Here is a 17163-nt window from a genome sequence, read left to right on the forward strand (position 1 = left end):
CTTATATAAAACTTTGTGTCGCACCTAAGCACAAAGTTAAAGCCCATTCATATTAAGTAAAAATGTCGCCTTCCTGCTTGCCATCAATTTCAACAAGTCTATATCTCATTGAGACGCGAATTAAGTCTTAACGCAAACTTAATTGACAGTTGGAACAATTGAATTGCTGTAATTGCTGTGTAGAATCGTCGTCTATGATTGTTGGCGAATGTGAGCCATAAACGCTAACGCTTTTGATTTACAATCGATTATCAGCAGATATCAGCGCCAAACACAAGTGGCACATACAATTTAGATAAGGATACGAATCGCGACCCAGAGTATAAATACCAAACGATCTTGGCCAAAGTTGTTTAAACAAAATGAAGTTCATCATTGCCACAACTGTACTCTGCCTGTGCCTGGCTCTTGGCCAAGCCCAGCCGCTGACGACGCCGGCGCCATGGAGCACTCAGCTATCGAGCCTGGTTGATGACATGACCCAGATTGGCATTGACGCTGGCAAGACGCTGGTGCATCAGTACGAGGAGATTGTCGTGGAGCCACAGCAGCAGCTGGAGCAGGCCGTCGATAAGGTGGAGACCCGTCGCGAGGAGAGTCCCGAATGTGTGGCCGCCCAGGATGCCGAAATTGTCAGCATTGTGGATGTGGCTCACGATGAGCTGCATGTCTGCGGTGTGACAGCTGCCCACGATTCGGCCGAGATTGTCAGCGATGTGAATGCTGCCACCCAGCAGCTGGTCTTCGGCGGCTACTCGTTGGCTAAGACCTACAACAAGTGCCAGAACTACAAGAACTCCGTTCTCAAGCAATCGTGCATGGCCAAGTTCTACATCCAGGCCACCGTTTACTTGGTCAGTGCTCGCTCCTCGGTCAAGACCATCAAGCAGTCGACCAACGAACGCATTCCCGGTGTCTTTGTCGACAGCAATGCTTGCACCCATCTGGCATCCTCCAAGGCTGTCGATGCTCTCGATGTGGTCAACACCAACATCGATTCTTGCATTGCCAGGGCTCGTCGTCATTAGGCGGTTTAGTTGAGTCGACACACGTACATATGTGCGTATACTTCAATAATAAAAAAAATGTGTATCCAAATACCATCTGGCAACGCCAAGTCTTTTATTTTTTTTATATTTTTTTATTTGTGCATAATTGTGTATCCAAAAGCGACCTGGCAATGCAAAGGAATTGATTTTTCCACTGATCATACTTGATCAATACAAAATTGTGATCTGGCAACGCCAACGCTTTCCATTTTTGATCAGTATTACCCCATGAATTAAGAAGTGTGTATCAAAATACAAACCAAGACACTTTATTTGCAAAAATCGGGATTTCATCATTCTACGCATCCATGATCAATACAAAACAGTCTGTTCAAATACGATCTGGCAACACCAAGGCATTTTAATATGTATTTAATACAAATTTGTCTATCCAAACGCGATCTGGCAACGCCAAAAAACTGATTTTTCCCCTACTCATACTTGATCAATATAAAATTGTGTGCACAAATGTGATCTGGCAACGCTTTCCATTACAACATTTAATAAGAAATGTGTATCAAAATACGAATCGAGACATTTTTTTTTTGCAAAGATCGGAATTTCATCATTTTATGTGTTCATGATCAAAACAAACTACCATCTGGCAACGCCATTGCATTTTAATAAGAACTTAATGCAAATTTGTGTATCCGAAAGGGATCCGTCATTGCCAAATAACGGACTCTAACACTTATCACTTTCCAAATCCTTGATCAATAAAAAATTGTGCGATCTGGCAACGCCAAGGTTTTCTATTTGCAAAGAATTTCGCATGTATATATACATATACGTGATGGATACGAAACTGTGTATCCAAATGCGATCTGGCAGCGCTTTTGCTTTCTAATTATAATGAATATTATGTGTACATTCATAAGGAAGTGAGTATCTAAATACCATCTGGCATCACCAAGACAGTTTTTCGAAAATCGGAATTTTATCCTTTTATCATAATCAATAAGCTACAAAACTGTGCATCTAAATACGATCTGGCAACGCCATTCTAATTTACAGACTGTTATGGCAACATTTCAAAGTAAATGTTAAGTATACGTAATTAGCATGAGATTGAATATCATGAAAAATGACATAAAAAACAAAGTGGAGGCAAATTTGTTGTTACATTAAATGCAAAAAGTTGTTTAACTAAGCCGGTTGTACCAGACAGCTGCAGCCAATGTTAAGCTTCAGAAATATAAACGTCAGAATTATTGCATTAAAAAAAATATAAAGCTTATAAAAAGAATATGAACATTTTAAATGCCGTTGAAAACTCGAATAGTTTTTCATATAAAATTTGTAAAAGAAATTCTTTTCGAAATAAATTACTTAATGAATTAAGTTAAAATGCAAAGAACCAGTCGAACGTCTCTCGCTTATAAAGCGACAACAACAACTATTTCACATGTGCAAAATATTCAAAGCAAAAAAGTCACTCTTTGTACGGCTCATAAATCAATCCATCCACTGAACTAATCAAAATTATGCAGCTCCAAAGCTGAGTATGCTCGTATTTTGATTACGAACGGTATTTTTTAATAGCTGAAGACCAGGTCTTATCAAGGCCCTCAAGACTTTTATAGCGCATAATTGGTGCTGCTGGAATTAGATTCTGTTCTCACTCTATGAGAGTGTGCCGTTGGCCGATAAACAATTTTAATCAATGCTATAAACAGTGTCTGAATAATTGAACTCTAATAACTGGACTCTGATATTGATCAGACAGAAAGAGAAAAACCAGAAACAAAGAATAAATAAATCTAATTTATGAGTGCTGTAAATCCAAAAAAAAATATATATAATAAAACATAAATTCAATTTTTTGTTACTTTTCTTTTTATTTTCATTTAAATTTGGTTTTATAATTATTTATTTTGTTCAAATACAATAAATAAACATTTAAACTATGTAGTGGTATGTATGTATATATATGCATATATAAGTATATTATATATATAAATATTTTCATTTATATATATAAATATTTTGTTTTGTTTTATTAAATATTTAAATAAGTGTATATATATTGTATTTTTATGCTTTTACTTTTTCTTTTTTCTTTTTTTCCTCATGTTTTCCTTGCTCCTTTTTCTTTGTTAGTTACTTGTTTGTTTTAGTTGGTTGTTGTTGTTTTTTTTTGGTTTTCGTTTTTTTTTTCAATTGCAATTTTTGTATCTTGCGAATTACACGAAATAAACATTGTTTTGTTGTCATCATATACATAAGTAAATTGCTGTTGGTTTGTTTGTTTTTTTTCATTTGCATTTCATCAAATATCCGATTATATATGTATATATATATATGTATATATATATATGTATGTATATGCGTTTATGTATGTATATAATAATAAAAGTTGATGCTTTATATATGTATAAACTTGTCACTACGACTACGACTCGTATGTACACATACATATGTATATATATAGCCTCTATATAGCCTCAATATATGTACCTGTATATACACATACATGTATGTGACTAGGTGTGTTGGTGTGTATGTGTTGGTGTGTGTGTGTGTGTGTGCTGGCCCTTTTGCCTTGGCAGCTCAGCTTACTTAGCCGTACATATGTAGAATGTATGTACCAACAAATTGTCTCTGTGTATGTATTTCTAAGGGGTACGTGTGTGTGTGTGTGTGTGTGTGAGAGAGTGTGTGTGTATATATGGTATAATATAATGTTAATGGTTGTATACATTTTTGGCCAAAGATATACACATTTATATCTCTTACCGTTTCCATTAAGTTTTAGTAACTTAATTTTTAAAGTTAGTTTTGTTTTTTCATTTCTTTTATTAAATAATTTTATTGGAGTTTTCCTTTTTTTGGTTTGGTTTAGTTTTTTTTTTTTTTGCTTTTATATTAGTCACAGTTTTTTTAGGCGCAATTTTGCAAAAACATTCAAATGAATTCAGCGTAGTTGTATTTTAAATATTATTAATTTTTAAAATTTTCATTTTTTTATATAGTAAGTAGTAAAAAATAAAATACAAGTAAAAGGCAATTTCGTAGTTGAAAAAATTTGTGCTTAACTTTGTAGAAATATTGTTGCCCGTTTTTTGTTATTTTTGTTTTTGTTTTGTTTTTTTTTTTTGCTTACATTAAGAAACAACTTAAAATCGTAAAATGTTGTCTTAATGTTTTTTTTTCCTTCTAGTTTTTTTTTTGGGTTTTTTTGTTAAGTTTTATTTTAAGTTTTATATATTAAGTTCAATAAATTCGTTACGACACATGGACTAAGACACAGCAAAAAATATTTATGCTTAATTTAGGTTCAGTTTTTGGTTTCATTTTGCAATTGTTTTCTTTATTTTTGTTATCATTTCATAATTTATTTGATTTGGTGATCTGGTATCTTTTAATTAATATATTTTCATTCCATGTTTGCCATTTAAATGCGCGTGTAAATATTTGTTGTCAATTATAAATGATGAAACAGCTAAAGAACTTTCGTACTTTTTTCGACTATTTTGTAGCAGTGTATTTATGTATATTCTCTTCTTCTTCTTCTTTTTTTTTTTTTTGTATACATAAATATTGTTGTTTTGTTTTATAATTCCTATAAATACATGCATGACCACTGCTATAGGATCATGTATAAAATTTCTATTGCTTGCTACGGTGTGATGCCATTTAAATGTTTAGCAAGAACTGCAAAGAGTGTTCGCTTACAATTTGTTAGTATTTTTCATTGTTTTTGGTATTTTGTTTATTTAGTATTTTTTAATCGATTACTACAGCTAAACAATCAACTGTCAATTGTCACAAGTTCTCTATGATACCGAAATTGAATTGGGGCTTTTCATTTTATATGTTATAATTTTTTGTTTTTTTTTTTTTTTGATATGTTCGCTTCAAATGCGTGTCATGAAAATAAGAACATTTGCTTTATATGGATTTTCTTAGTATTTTCATTGTCTTTGATTTTTCTTGAATACAACTCCATAAATATGAGTACAGTAAATAGCACATGTAACTACATATATGTACATATATGTAAGTATGTATGTATGTATGTATTCAATCGGGCAATCGTAGCATAATCTTTGCTTCATCGTAAACATTTGTTTCATTTTTTGTTGTTTTTTTTTTTTTTTGTTCTGTGTTTAACGCAAAAAACTTGCTTGTAAAACGTAAATATTTTGTTTTGTTCATTTTGTTATTATTATTATTATACTTTAGTGTGGCCAAAGCTTATTGTCGGAAGCGTTATGCATTTCATATAGATTATATTTTTTTCGATCTTCATTTTGGTTTTGCCATAATCGATTCAATTTTATATGTATAATAGTTGGTATTATTGATAATATTATCGGTTTTTAAAAACTGCCTCAAAACTGCCTCTGAGTACTGTAAAAATACGGATTTTATCATGAGTTTATCAATAAGGTATTTTCGTTTTCTCAATGTCAACTCTTTTTGCTATTTTATTGGTATTTTGTGTGTATTTCGGTAATTGGTGATTTATTTAAAAAACAAGATGGAATTTATTGTTTTACTTTGTATGAGTGTGTGTGTGTGTTTAAAGTGTCTGTAATGTTTGGTAAGGCTATTTTGTTCATAGTGTTTGCTCGATCGATTGATCCACAATCCACTTCTTCCTCTTCCTCTTCTTCTTGTTGGGATCTACACAAGTATTTTATGTGAAATATTATCGTTATACATCTCTGTTCTTGCTTGGTCTTTGCTTATTTTAATCACTAATTGTTATTCGCTATACTTATTCGTACAAATATCAACTTTGACTTTGACAAATGTATATATGAATGTATAAATTGTTCTTGTTTTTTTTTTCTTTCGTTTTTTTTTGGTTTTTGTTTTTTGGTTTTTGGCGTAACTTTTTGTTCATTCACTTTCATAAATGAATTTTTAAATTTAATCTTTTCATCTGTTAGTTCTGTGAGCTTCTTGTTAAAGAAAAAATGTTCAAAAATGTAACAAACAATTTATTGGCTTATGCAAAAATGATGTAGCATATGTCATAACCTATGATGTATACATATGTATATAAATAAATTGTAAAATATATGTTTGTAGTTGTATAATTAAATATTGCATTTGGTTTCGTTGAACGTCTGGACATTTTTTGTTTTGTTTTTGTTTTGTTTTAATATATATAATTAATTATTTATTGTTTGTTTTTTTTTTGCAGCTACCTAGCATATAAGTTAATAAATATTAGTAGGTATGTATGCACGAATGTATGTATGTATATGATGTACGTATATGTGTGTAAAATATATATAGTATATAGGTATATAATATACATTATTTATATATATATATATGTATATATGTATGTATATGTAAATGTAAGCATGTCGTATCACCACACAACGATAAAAACATGTCGGTGTGTAAATGAATCGTTATGTGTTCCTGAAATCTCATTAACCTCAATTTCGCCAAACATTTTGCTCGCTGTTTTAGTTAATTAGTACATACGAGTAGTAAGTATTCCAGCTTTTTCAGCCAGACAATATGCAATTATTTCATATTTTTCATTTTTATATATATACCATATACAGTATATAGTATATTAATCACTTTTGCGATTATTTTCCAACATTTAATTGTTAATATACTATTTTAAAAGTGTGGAGAAAAGTTGTAATATTTATTATGTTTTATTTTTTATATAGTATAGTACAATATTTATGTAAGTAACTGCATTTTTTATTGTTTACTTGTTGTCAACAAAAATCGATAAAGAGCGATAAATAATACAATTTATATTTCGTTCATATACAATATAATTGTTTAATTCAAAATTTTGATTTCAGTACCTGATTGCAATGGTTATACTCTTGTTCTAAAAAACAGACATTTCTCACTGTAGTTGTTGCTGTCTCATATTTATTTTTTTTTTTCATATTTTTTTTATGTTTTTTTATTTTTTTGGTGTTTTATAAGTATTTGGTATTTTTGGGCCACTTGACAATACGAAAACGCTTTAAAAATGCTACAGACAAACGTAAGCAATTTGCCATGGTAGCGGTTGTAAACTTTAATATGTAAATACACACAATTCGCTACAGTTACTGTTTTGGTTTTTTGTTTGGTTGTTGTTGTTGTTGTTGTTATAGATCGCTACACTTAAAAAACAATGAGCAAATAAACTAGGACATGTTGAATTTAGACGTTGCTAAATGCTAAGAATATACTTAATATCTTGCTTGTAAATATACTTGTATGCTTATGTGTGTATCTATATGTGGATAGGTGTGTGTGTGTGTGTGTATGGGTTGTTTAATCTTAAGTCATCTTGTATGTACCACATATATGTATGTATAAGTATGTAAGTGTCTATACGAAACATATCAATATAAAATATTGAAGGAGGGCACACGAATTGAGTACACATTTGTTTCATTATCATTATCATTATCATTATCATTATCATTTTCATTTTCGTCAATTTACCTTGATTAATATGTTAGAAATTTAATTGCTGTAACAAGTATCTTCTTCTTCCTCTTCCTCTTTTCATTTTCTGTGAAAGTATTTTTTAGTCTTCGATTGGCCGAAGTAAGAACTTCGTTCGCCATCGTTTTCAATTGCGAAAACGATTTTTGGAACGGAAGTATTATTTTTGGGAGAATTTGTTAAGTCAGTTAGATTTTCGTTTTGTTTTGTTTGTTTTTTTCGTTTTTGTTTGGTCTGCTTTGGTTTGCTAAACGTAAGCGAAAATTTCTTACGAAACTCACAACCATTTAAAGAAGGGATCTGTAAAAAGCAGCGCCTAATTTCGTGAAGAACAAAAAAGAGAAAACTCAAAGAGAGATTTAAGCAAAAAGTGTTTTACGAATTCAGTATTAAGAACAGGCTCAGTATACAATCAATTGACTATTGTGAAACAAATTCATATAGTAGATGATGATAAGTTGGTATAATACTATTCATTAATAATCATATATATATATTAGTATATTGTATTTTATAACTTGTTCGCTGCACTGCTGTTAGTATTATTTATAATTCTCTGTATGTGTGTGTGAGTGTGCTTGGATGTATGTGTGTGTGTGTGTATGTGTTTAAGGTTTGTTTTTTGTTTCTTGTTTTGTTGTAAAGTAAAAGAAAACTCAAGCTTTGTTCTCAAGGTTCAGGTAATCAATTTCTAGTCTTATCTGTTGCACTGAGTAGTCTGCTTTTAAAGATATACATATATACTTATGTATATATAACTATAATTTTGTGTATTCGCCCTTCTGCATATGCTGCATATTTTGTTTTATGTTTCATGTTTATGTTTAATGGTAATGTTTTTTTTTCGTTTTCGTTTTACTTTTACTTTTCGTTTTCCATTATAGGTCATAAGTTTTGAATTACCTGCAAACTATAGTATAAATAGGTAAATTTGTGGCATTTGCTTTAATTGTTAATATTCGTTAATTATTGCTATTGAAACAGGATTTGAATTAGGAAATTTGTTCAAATTTGTCTGCGTGTGGTTTTATTGTTGTTGTTCTTGTTGCTGTTGTTGTTGTTGTTGTTGTACGACTATTTCTAGAAAAAAAAAAAACGATTAGTTTGCTCAGATATAGTTACTATATAATACTCCAGCCTAGAAGGTTCAACTTGTAAAGTATGCTTAAGTACATTTCCATTTCGAACATTTCATATTTGGTCAGTTTTTGGGTGACAATAATTCGACTCTTTCAAGTGTGTTTCAGTATTTTTCTTTTTTTGTTTGTTCTATTTTTATATATATAATGTATAATTATACATATATGTTTAATTGATTCAAAGGGAAGACATAACATTCTAGAAAAGGTTTTTACTGATTTGTGGTACAATATTTTGGTTTAATTATTTCTTTTTTTTTTCATAGTTTTTTTTTACATTTTTTTCTTCAAAGTGTATTTTATTAATCATAAATATATAATTGTATATTTGTTTTCGGTATATTTATATATATATATATGTATGTATATATATAGTTAAAGCAATGTTTTTTTTTTTGAATTTTCCTTTTTTTTCTGTTTATTTCAATATAACTATTCATGACGTGTAAATATCATTATAATTTGTTCGTAACTGTTTCAACTACTACAATAAGGATTTTGGTGCCATTATATATACGTATATATAAATATTTGTTTATATTGTATATAAGTGTTTGAGAGTGTGTGTGTGTGTGTGTGTCGCATATCTGTGTGTGTGTGGTGGTGTGAGTCTGTGCTAAGTAAAGAACTGATCCACTTCCACATAACACACTGGAGTGCAAAAGCACAAGACTGCTTTGTGTTTTGTTCTTGTTATTGTTATTGTTATTGTTGTTTCTTACTGTTGTTTTAGTTGTTGTTGTTGCTTGTTGTTTTTGTAGGAATGACACTTTTAGTTAAGACAACATTCAAACACTTAAGATGCATTGCATTGCGCTATATTTTTATCTCAATTTATACGAATTAATAAATATGTTTTATATATATATATTTATATATATATATACTTCATGTATATATGTATGTATATTATTTGGTTTAGTTTATACTTATTATTATGTTGTTAATATAATGTTGTTCATCATTTAAAATATCAAAAGTGGATGGAATTATGTGATTCTAGTTATTACACGCACTGTCTATATATGTATATATATATATATATATATCTTTTTTTTCATCATATTATTATTTTTTATGTATATAAATTATTTAATATATTTAAATGTTACTTCATTTTCGCAGCTGAAAATTCGGACAAATTGAATTTTGTTATTTTATTTTATGTTAGTTTTTGTTTTTGGTTTTTTGGTTTTTTTTTTTGTTGTATCGATTTCTCAGCGAAATTGATATTAAAAATATCTATAGAGATGGTTTTGCTGTGTAAAATGGTGTAGATACATAAAAATGAAACCATTTTCGAAAAATGTTTCTAGTTGAGAATAATTATAGTAAAGATATTAACTGATAGCGGGGAACGCGAGGGTAGGACGAGAACTTCAAGGTCATAATATATGTATGTATATAGAGAGAGGAATTCGATTTGATTTGATTTGATTTATTGCTTAATAATTTCCAATTAACTGATCGCAAAATGCAACGATTATTATTATTATTAATATTATTATGTTGCTCTATAATTCTCTGGCTATCTGCACAATATTCAATAAAATATTGTCCTCGTGTTTTCGTCTGAACTCAAGAAAATCAAAATGTCACATTATTTAGGCAAAATTGTTCTTCTTGTTGATGTTTTTGTAGTTGTTATTTTTCTTTATAAAGGTACTTTTACCATTTAGAATGCTTTGTTGTTGTTGTTGTTGTTGTTCACTTGTTTTTTATTGTTGTATACATAATTGGTTCAAAGTTTTATTTGGTGTTCCGTTCATTTTTTTTACAGTAATGTGTGTGCGAAAGATGAAATAATAAAAAGCAAAAAAAAAAGCGAAAAGATCAAATCATAAATATTTCGGTGCACGTTTCCTTAATAATCTCCTGAGCAAAAGATATATCGATTGCTACCCCAAGAAAACTCTCTGCTTAAGACTACATTCTAAATCTTAAGAATTGACCAAATTTGAGATTTAAGATTGGAACCGTGCGAAACTTTCAAAACATTGCCTTTAATATTGATGTTCGAGGCCAGGATATGTTGTTAGAAGATTTGTTAAGTTTTCTTTTTTTTTTTTTTTTTGGTTTTTGGTTTTTTTCACAAATCAATATTGTCATATTATTAAGATATATTTTACTCTTTGCTTTAAAGGGGAAAATTTGAATGTAAATGATTTGCAATATTTGAATAATTCCTAAATACAATTTCATAAACCAAAATGGATTTTATTTTTTTAAATACACACACACTAAAAGAAAAAACTGTTTAGTATGATCATGTTGAAACATGTTCTGTGTGCTTTTGCTTTGGTTTCGTCACATTTTGTTATCATTTCATTTTTGTCGATTTCTTAATATTTGATTTGTATTTTGTTATAAGTATTTTCGATTTTTCTTTTGTTTGTTTGTATAAATTAATTACCTAAATAATTTTTCCAAAAGAAAAACATGACTCTAAAAACGCTGGAAAAATATTCATAAGAGTGCCAAAGCACTTGACCGTTTTTTTGTTTTTGTTTTTTGTTTTTTGTTTTATTTGTTTTCGGTTTTTCATATAATATTTTAACACTATCACAGGCGGGGGGATTTAAATAATATCATCTAAGTAAGTATATATGTATATGTAGTGTATGTAGGGTGTTTATCGAATCGGTAGAGAAACAAATGCTTTTGAAATTTATCTGAGTGAATGCGAAACTCAGAGGCTGAGCCAACTGAGAGTATTCTTAGAGAGACAGAGATGCAGCATACTATATATGTATGTATGTATGTGTGTACGTACTACGTACAGACCTGCCCTGCTCCGTTCATAGCAGAATGGGAGAACGAAAAAAGAGCGAAATAAAGTATGAAGAACAATAGCACAAAGGGCAATGCACAAAATGTGATATTTTTGACTCTGCTTGCATCTCCCGTTTTCAAGTAACGGTAAAAACGCACACACGCTTTAATTTTAGCGAGACTGCATTTCGAGCAGGAGAGAGAGAGTATGATAAATAAGTATGTATGTACATAGGATGACCGATAGTTTAGGAATTTGCATTTAAATACATGGTTGTCTACGCACTTACATCATTCAGTGTGCAAGCATGTACATTGATTTTCATTGTTTTCATTTCTTTTTTTAGTTTTTAGTTTTTTCATTATTAAATCTTAAATTTCGCATGCAAAATTCAAGTAGATTCTTGGCATGGCGTATAAATGGTAAAAGGTGTAAAAAGCCTAAGGAGTACAGTCAGCAAAAATGGTATAAGTTGTTGTTGATTTTGTTGTGGTTGTTGTTCTTGTTGTTATTATTGTGTAAATAGTTGAATGCATGTGATTCATACTCGTAATACTCGCGACGTAAATAATAAATCGAATATCGAATATCAATGCGATTAGTTTCTAAGCAGGTGTGTGTGGAACGTTCGTATTCAGTTGGCATTTGCATGCACAAGGGTTAACCAACTAGAGCGCTGCATGTGTGAGTTTGTGTGTGTATGTGTATGTGAGGAACATGATTATGCCTTAACCCTTGTGCAACATTTCTAAATGCTGCCCAAACAGTGAAAAATACATAATAAGTACAACTCAAAAACAGCATTACATCATCAATTTGCTTTTGTTCTTTTCTTTGTTTTTGTTTGTTTGTTTTGTTATAATTATTCACTAATTTAATGCATTATTTTGTTTGGTGTTTTTTCTCAGTAAAATTCATTTATGATTTCAATTCATTAGATTTTTTTTAGCTTTGTCGTTTTAAGATTAATTCAGTTTGTTTTTGTAAGTTCACTTTAGTTTTTTTTTGTTTTTGTTTTTGTTTTGTTTTATGAGTCGCCAAGTAGCTAGTAAGAATGCCCTTGTCAAGAATATATATATACTATATATTTGTATATATATCTATAGATATATATATATATGTATATATGTAGTTTTGTATAAGACATACACATATACAATATTGTTCAAATTATTATTAAATTATACATTTTTGAGGCAGCTTCTTGAGTTCTAAACGTTTTTAGTTAGGCTTCCGCATTTCATTTCATTTCATTCCCTTCTCTTCTCATACCAAAAATGAATAAAGAAAACCAGATCTAGGAATGCATATTCGCTACATATGTATGTACGAGATATATAGTATAGTGATATATTCGGCGTTTATACTATATGTAGTATATAATAATAATAATTATACGTTTTATGATTTCTGTGACATTTCTTCTGTTTTTTGGTTTTTGTTTTTCTTTTTGTTATTGTAATGCACATAATTTGCTTTCATTATTCATGTGTCCAACAATTCGTAGTTTGTTCGGTTCTATTATGTTCCCATTTTATCTCAAGCTCCACACAAATGAGCTATAGCATACCTTTTGGCACAGTTTTTAGAGGGTATTTAAAACGGGTTCGCTTAATTTAATGTTCAAATGCGTCCCAAAAAAGTATGCTATGCAAATTTTGCGCGGAATGCGAGCGATTCAGAAACTTGGAACTAACCTTGGTAAGTGTATTCGTATTAACTGGTATTTTCTCTTATATTTTCTTTTGGTTTTTACCTTTTTGCTTTAACTATACAACATCATGAATAACTCACATAAAATTGATCAACATCTTATTTGTTTAGTTGCTATACAATTATGTATGTATGTATATATAGTTTACGCTAAGTACATATATCAATTATGTATGTATGTATGTATATAAGGTGTATATAATTCATAAAACATTCTAATTATAATATGTTTTCTTATTCGCCTCCAGACAACTCGATTCTCATTCTCGTTAATGTTAAAAACCTTTCTTCGAGTTTTTCATTCTCTCGCAAAATCCACTTTAGACATCAAATATGTGAGTTTGTTTTTTTTTAAGATTGTTATACATATTTTAATATATTTTAGGCGTATTCTTGCATTCCATTCATATTCATTTTGTTACATTTTCTTTTATTTTTCGATTAAGCACATACATAAAATTCGCCTTGATTTCGCTTGTCCCTTAAAAGTAAATAGTTGAAGTATCTATGTATAAATATGTATGTATGTATACTAAATACACACACACAAATATGTATATATGTATATGTATATATATTTGGTGCCCAAAAATATTGTTGCTGTCTGTTTTTGTTTCCGGCGGCGTCGACCTCAAAAGTGTGTCTAAAATGTGAGGCACGCTTAGAAATATCTATGTCACTTGTATTAAGCAAAAAATGTAAAAAAATTAAAAAAAAAACACACATTTTGCTAATTTACAAATTGTTTTTTGTTTGATTTTTTTTTTTGTTAAAGCCTTTGACAACACAGGGAATTGTTTTCCAAAAAAAACTTATTGGTATTTTTTTTACGATCTTTGATTTCGATTTTTCGATTTCCGATTCCCGATCATCGCGCATTGTACGTTCATTTATCGTTATCGTTGTTTGACAATGTAAAGTGTAGCTTCAATTCTTGGTTTTCATTTTGTTTGTTTTCTTTTACTACACTTGATATTATTATTATAATGTCTAATACAAAAAATTGATGGCCAATATGGTGTTTCCTTTTCTTTTTTCTTTCCTTTTTGTTATCATTTCTGTTTTTTTTTACTTTTTATTGTTGTGGAAGTGTAAAATACATATTTGCTAAACTTGTCTACTTGGAGCTTCCATTTTTTTTTCCACAATTAAATACATTTTCTTCTGTATTTGCTACAATTTGTTTTGTTTTTTTGTTAAGAATTCGCATTGCAAGGCGCGCTAAGTATTATTATTTATCATTTGGTTTGGTCAAATCTTAAATATTACTTTGGTATTTCTGTTTGTGTGAATGTGTGAATGTGTGTCTGTGTGTTCAATTATTATCGATTGTAGCATTGTTGTATACGTATTGTTATAAGTGTTGTGTGTGTTTGTTTTAAGGTGTGTATGTTAGATACTTCTTTTTAGTCATGTAGTATGTAGATCTTATAATAATATTCTCTATTTGCTTTTCCATACACGTAAAAATTGTTTTTCTAATTTGGTTTTGTTTTTTGTTATTTTGAACAACCCAGAGACATTTAAATTGCATGCTGCGATTTTGCACAAGTTTTTTCTTTCCTTTCCTTTTATTTTCTTTGTTTAATTTTTATAAATCGAGAATTAATCGACATACATATGTATATATGTATGCACTATATATGTATGTATGTAGATTTTGTTTCATCTACTAGTTGATACATATGGTATATATGTATGTATGTATGTATATATATAAATACTATATTATAATAAGTATATATGTATATGTATATATGCATGTAGATTTTGTGTAATACACTGAGAGAAATTAGGAAGTTTTTAGTTATTAGTTATTTTGTTTTATCATTGTTCTTCATCTTCTGCTGTTGTTCTTGTTCTTGTTGTTCCTCAATCTGTTAAAATTCTAGAAAAATAAAAGCTTTCTAATTGCTTCGGTTGTCATATGTTTTTGGTAGTTTTTTTTTTTTCTTTTGCTGGGTACTTTTGTAATTTCAAACACTGGAGCCGTCTAATTTCTAAAGCCAGAAAAAACATTGTATTCATTGTATATTTAATTGTATCGCATCGGCTTTCAACTACATATTCAACTTGAGTATAAAAGTGTTTTAGCAAAAAAGAAAAACATGAAAGCATTATAAAAATAAAAAAAAGAGAATACGAAAAGCTATAAAATTAGAGAACTTTAATAAACAATTGGAATTTGTTTACCGTTCATGGCACTAGGTGTTAGCAAGTGATTAATGATTAATTATCTGCATATGTATATTTAAGAAACAATGCAGAGACAAAGACAAAGAGAGAGAGAGAGCGATATAGATAGATTCGCACACACACACAAACACACTCACGCACAGACAAACAGACACTCACATAAGCAGCAAAATGTGTTGTTGACCCACACAATCAATCAATCAATCAATCTATCCATCAATCGCTTCAAAAGTGAAATCGTTATTTTTTTGGGCATCTCTTCCTATAAACGCATTTTAGCATCATAAACATTATGCTAAAAATGTTTAGCGTAGTGTAAATAATTCTCACTGATATGTACGCAAATTTAACACAACAACTCGCAGAGTTTTTCAATACGAGTATTATTCAATTACAATTAATTCCATTTATTGGCTAAGATTCTTCTCATATTTTTCATTCGTTTGTCATCTTTTGTTTTTCGATCGTATATCTTGGACGAGGCTCAAAGCGAAATAAACCAAAAACGTCAAAACACAAGTTCAAATTCTTCTTGAAACAAACAAACAATCTGTCTCTCAAGAGCAGAACACGCATAAGCATTGGCACAATTGAAGATCAATTAAAGCATATGGCACATACCAAAATCTATAGCATACTTTTCAAATGCCGCGACACAGTTTCAAGTCAAACAAATAATGAGAGGCCCGAAGAGACCGTAGACCGAAAAATACAAATCAAAACAATCGAAACTCAAATAAATTAAAATAATAAATATGCATATATTTTTGTTTATTTGTTAATTTCATTTCTATTTGTTTGTTATTTATTTTTTTGTATTTTTTTTTTTTCATTTTGTTCTTTTTTGTCTATAAGCTGAACACAACTCAAGTTTATCAACATTGTTTTTTTTTTTTTTTTATTTTGGTTTTGTGTGAATGTGTGTGTGTGTGTGTGTGTGTGTATGTATGTGTATAATATTTGCTATAGTTTTGTATATAGTGTTGTGAATAAAATCAAGAAGAAATATCTAAATTAAGATTAAAAATAAATTCATAATTAATCATCATCATTTGTTGTTGTCTTTGAAATCAAATTGTAAAACACATAAACGCTTTCAAATTGTAAATCTACTATGTTTTGTATGTATGTATGTATATGTATATATACAAAAAGAACATCATAAATGTAAAGTATATAATATTCGTTTGTAAAAATTGTAAAATTAAATAAACATAATAATAACAATAATTGATATTGACACGAGGAACTTTTACGGCCAGAGGCTAAGCATGCTGAATCTTTAAGTTCTTTTAGTTGTTCTTGTTGTTATTGGTGATTGGTGATTTCTTTGCTATATATGATGTATATATCTTAAGTAATCCAATTCTGTCAACTGCCAATTTCGGGCACAATTTCACAATGCGGAAGAATATTCAATTTGTGTGTCAATTTACACTCTCAAATAATTTTGATGACTTTGCGAAATTGATGCGAAATTGGCAATCGGAACGGACTTTTCTATATACATATAGTAAACTGCAGGGATCGGGATCGGGGAGGAGGCAAACAAGTTCATATTATTCTGTCACTTTTTGTTTCTGCTTAGGCTTTGAATTCCCTCATTACTCAACTGTTAATTTATGCTTAATTTTACTTTTTGTCAATGGCAAATTGTTGTTAATTCTTGTTTTGTTTTGTTTTGCTTTGCTTTGTTTTGTTTAATTGATTCGCTTGCTTTCCGTGCGATAATTTTACTTATTTATGTCATTTGTTCTCTGGTGTTGTAAACATCATTTTGATTACACAATTTGTTAATATAATTATTTAAATGTTTGGTTCATAGATTTTGTTTTTGTTGTTGTTGGTATTCTTGCCGCTGCTT

At 29.4% G+C, this 17163-nt stretch overlaps 1 protein-coding gene across 1 annotated transcript; it reads left to right on the plus strand.

Moving 5' to 3' along the window:
* The first annotated feature begins 337 nt into the window (after positions 1-337).
* On the plus strand, positions 338-1098 carry LOC132796946 (uncharacterized). Its single transcript, XM_060808312.1, has one exon. The coding sequence runs from the start codon at positions 363-365 to the stop codon at positions 1026-1028; it is 666 nt and encodes a 221-aa protein (XP_060664295.1). The 5' UTR covers positions 338-362; the 3' UTR covers positions 1029-1098.
* The last annotated feature ends 16065 nt before the right edge of the window (positions 1099-17163 follow it).

Source organism: Drosophila nasuta, chromosome X, assembly GCF_023558535.2.
Source record: "Drosophila nasuta strain 15112-1781.00 chromosome X, ASM2355853v1, whole genome shotgun sequence".
Lineage (NCBI taxonomy): Eukaryota > Metazoa > Arthropoda > Insecta > Diptera > Drosophilidae > Drosophila > Drosophila nasuta.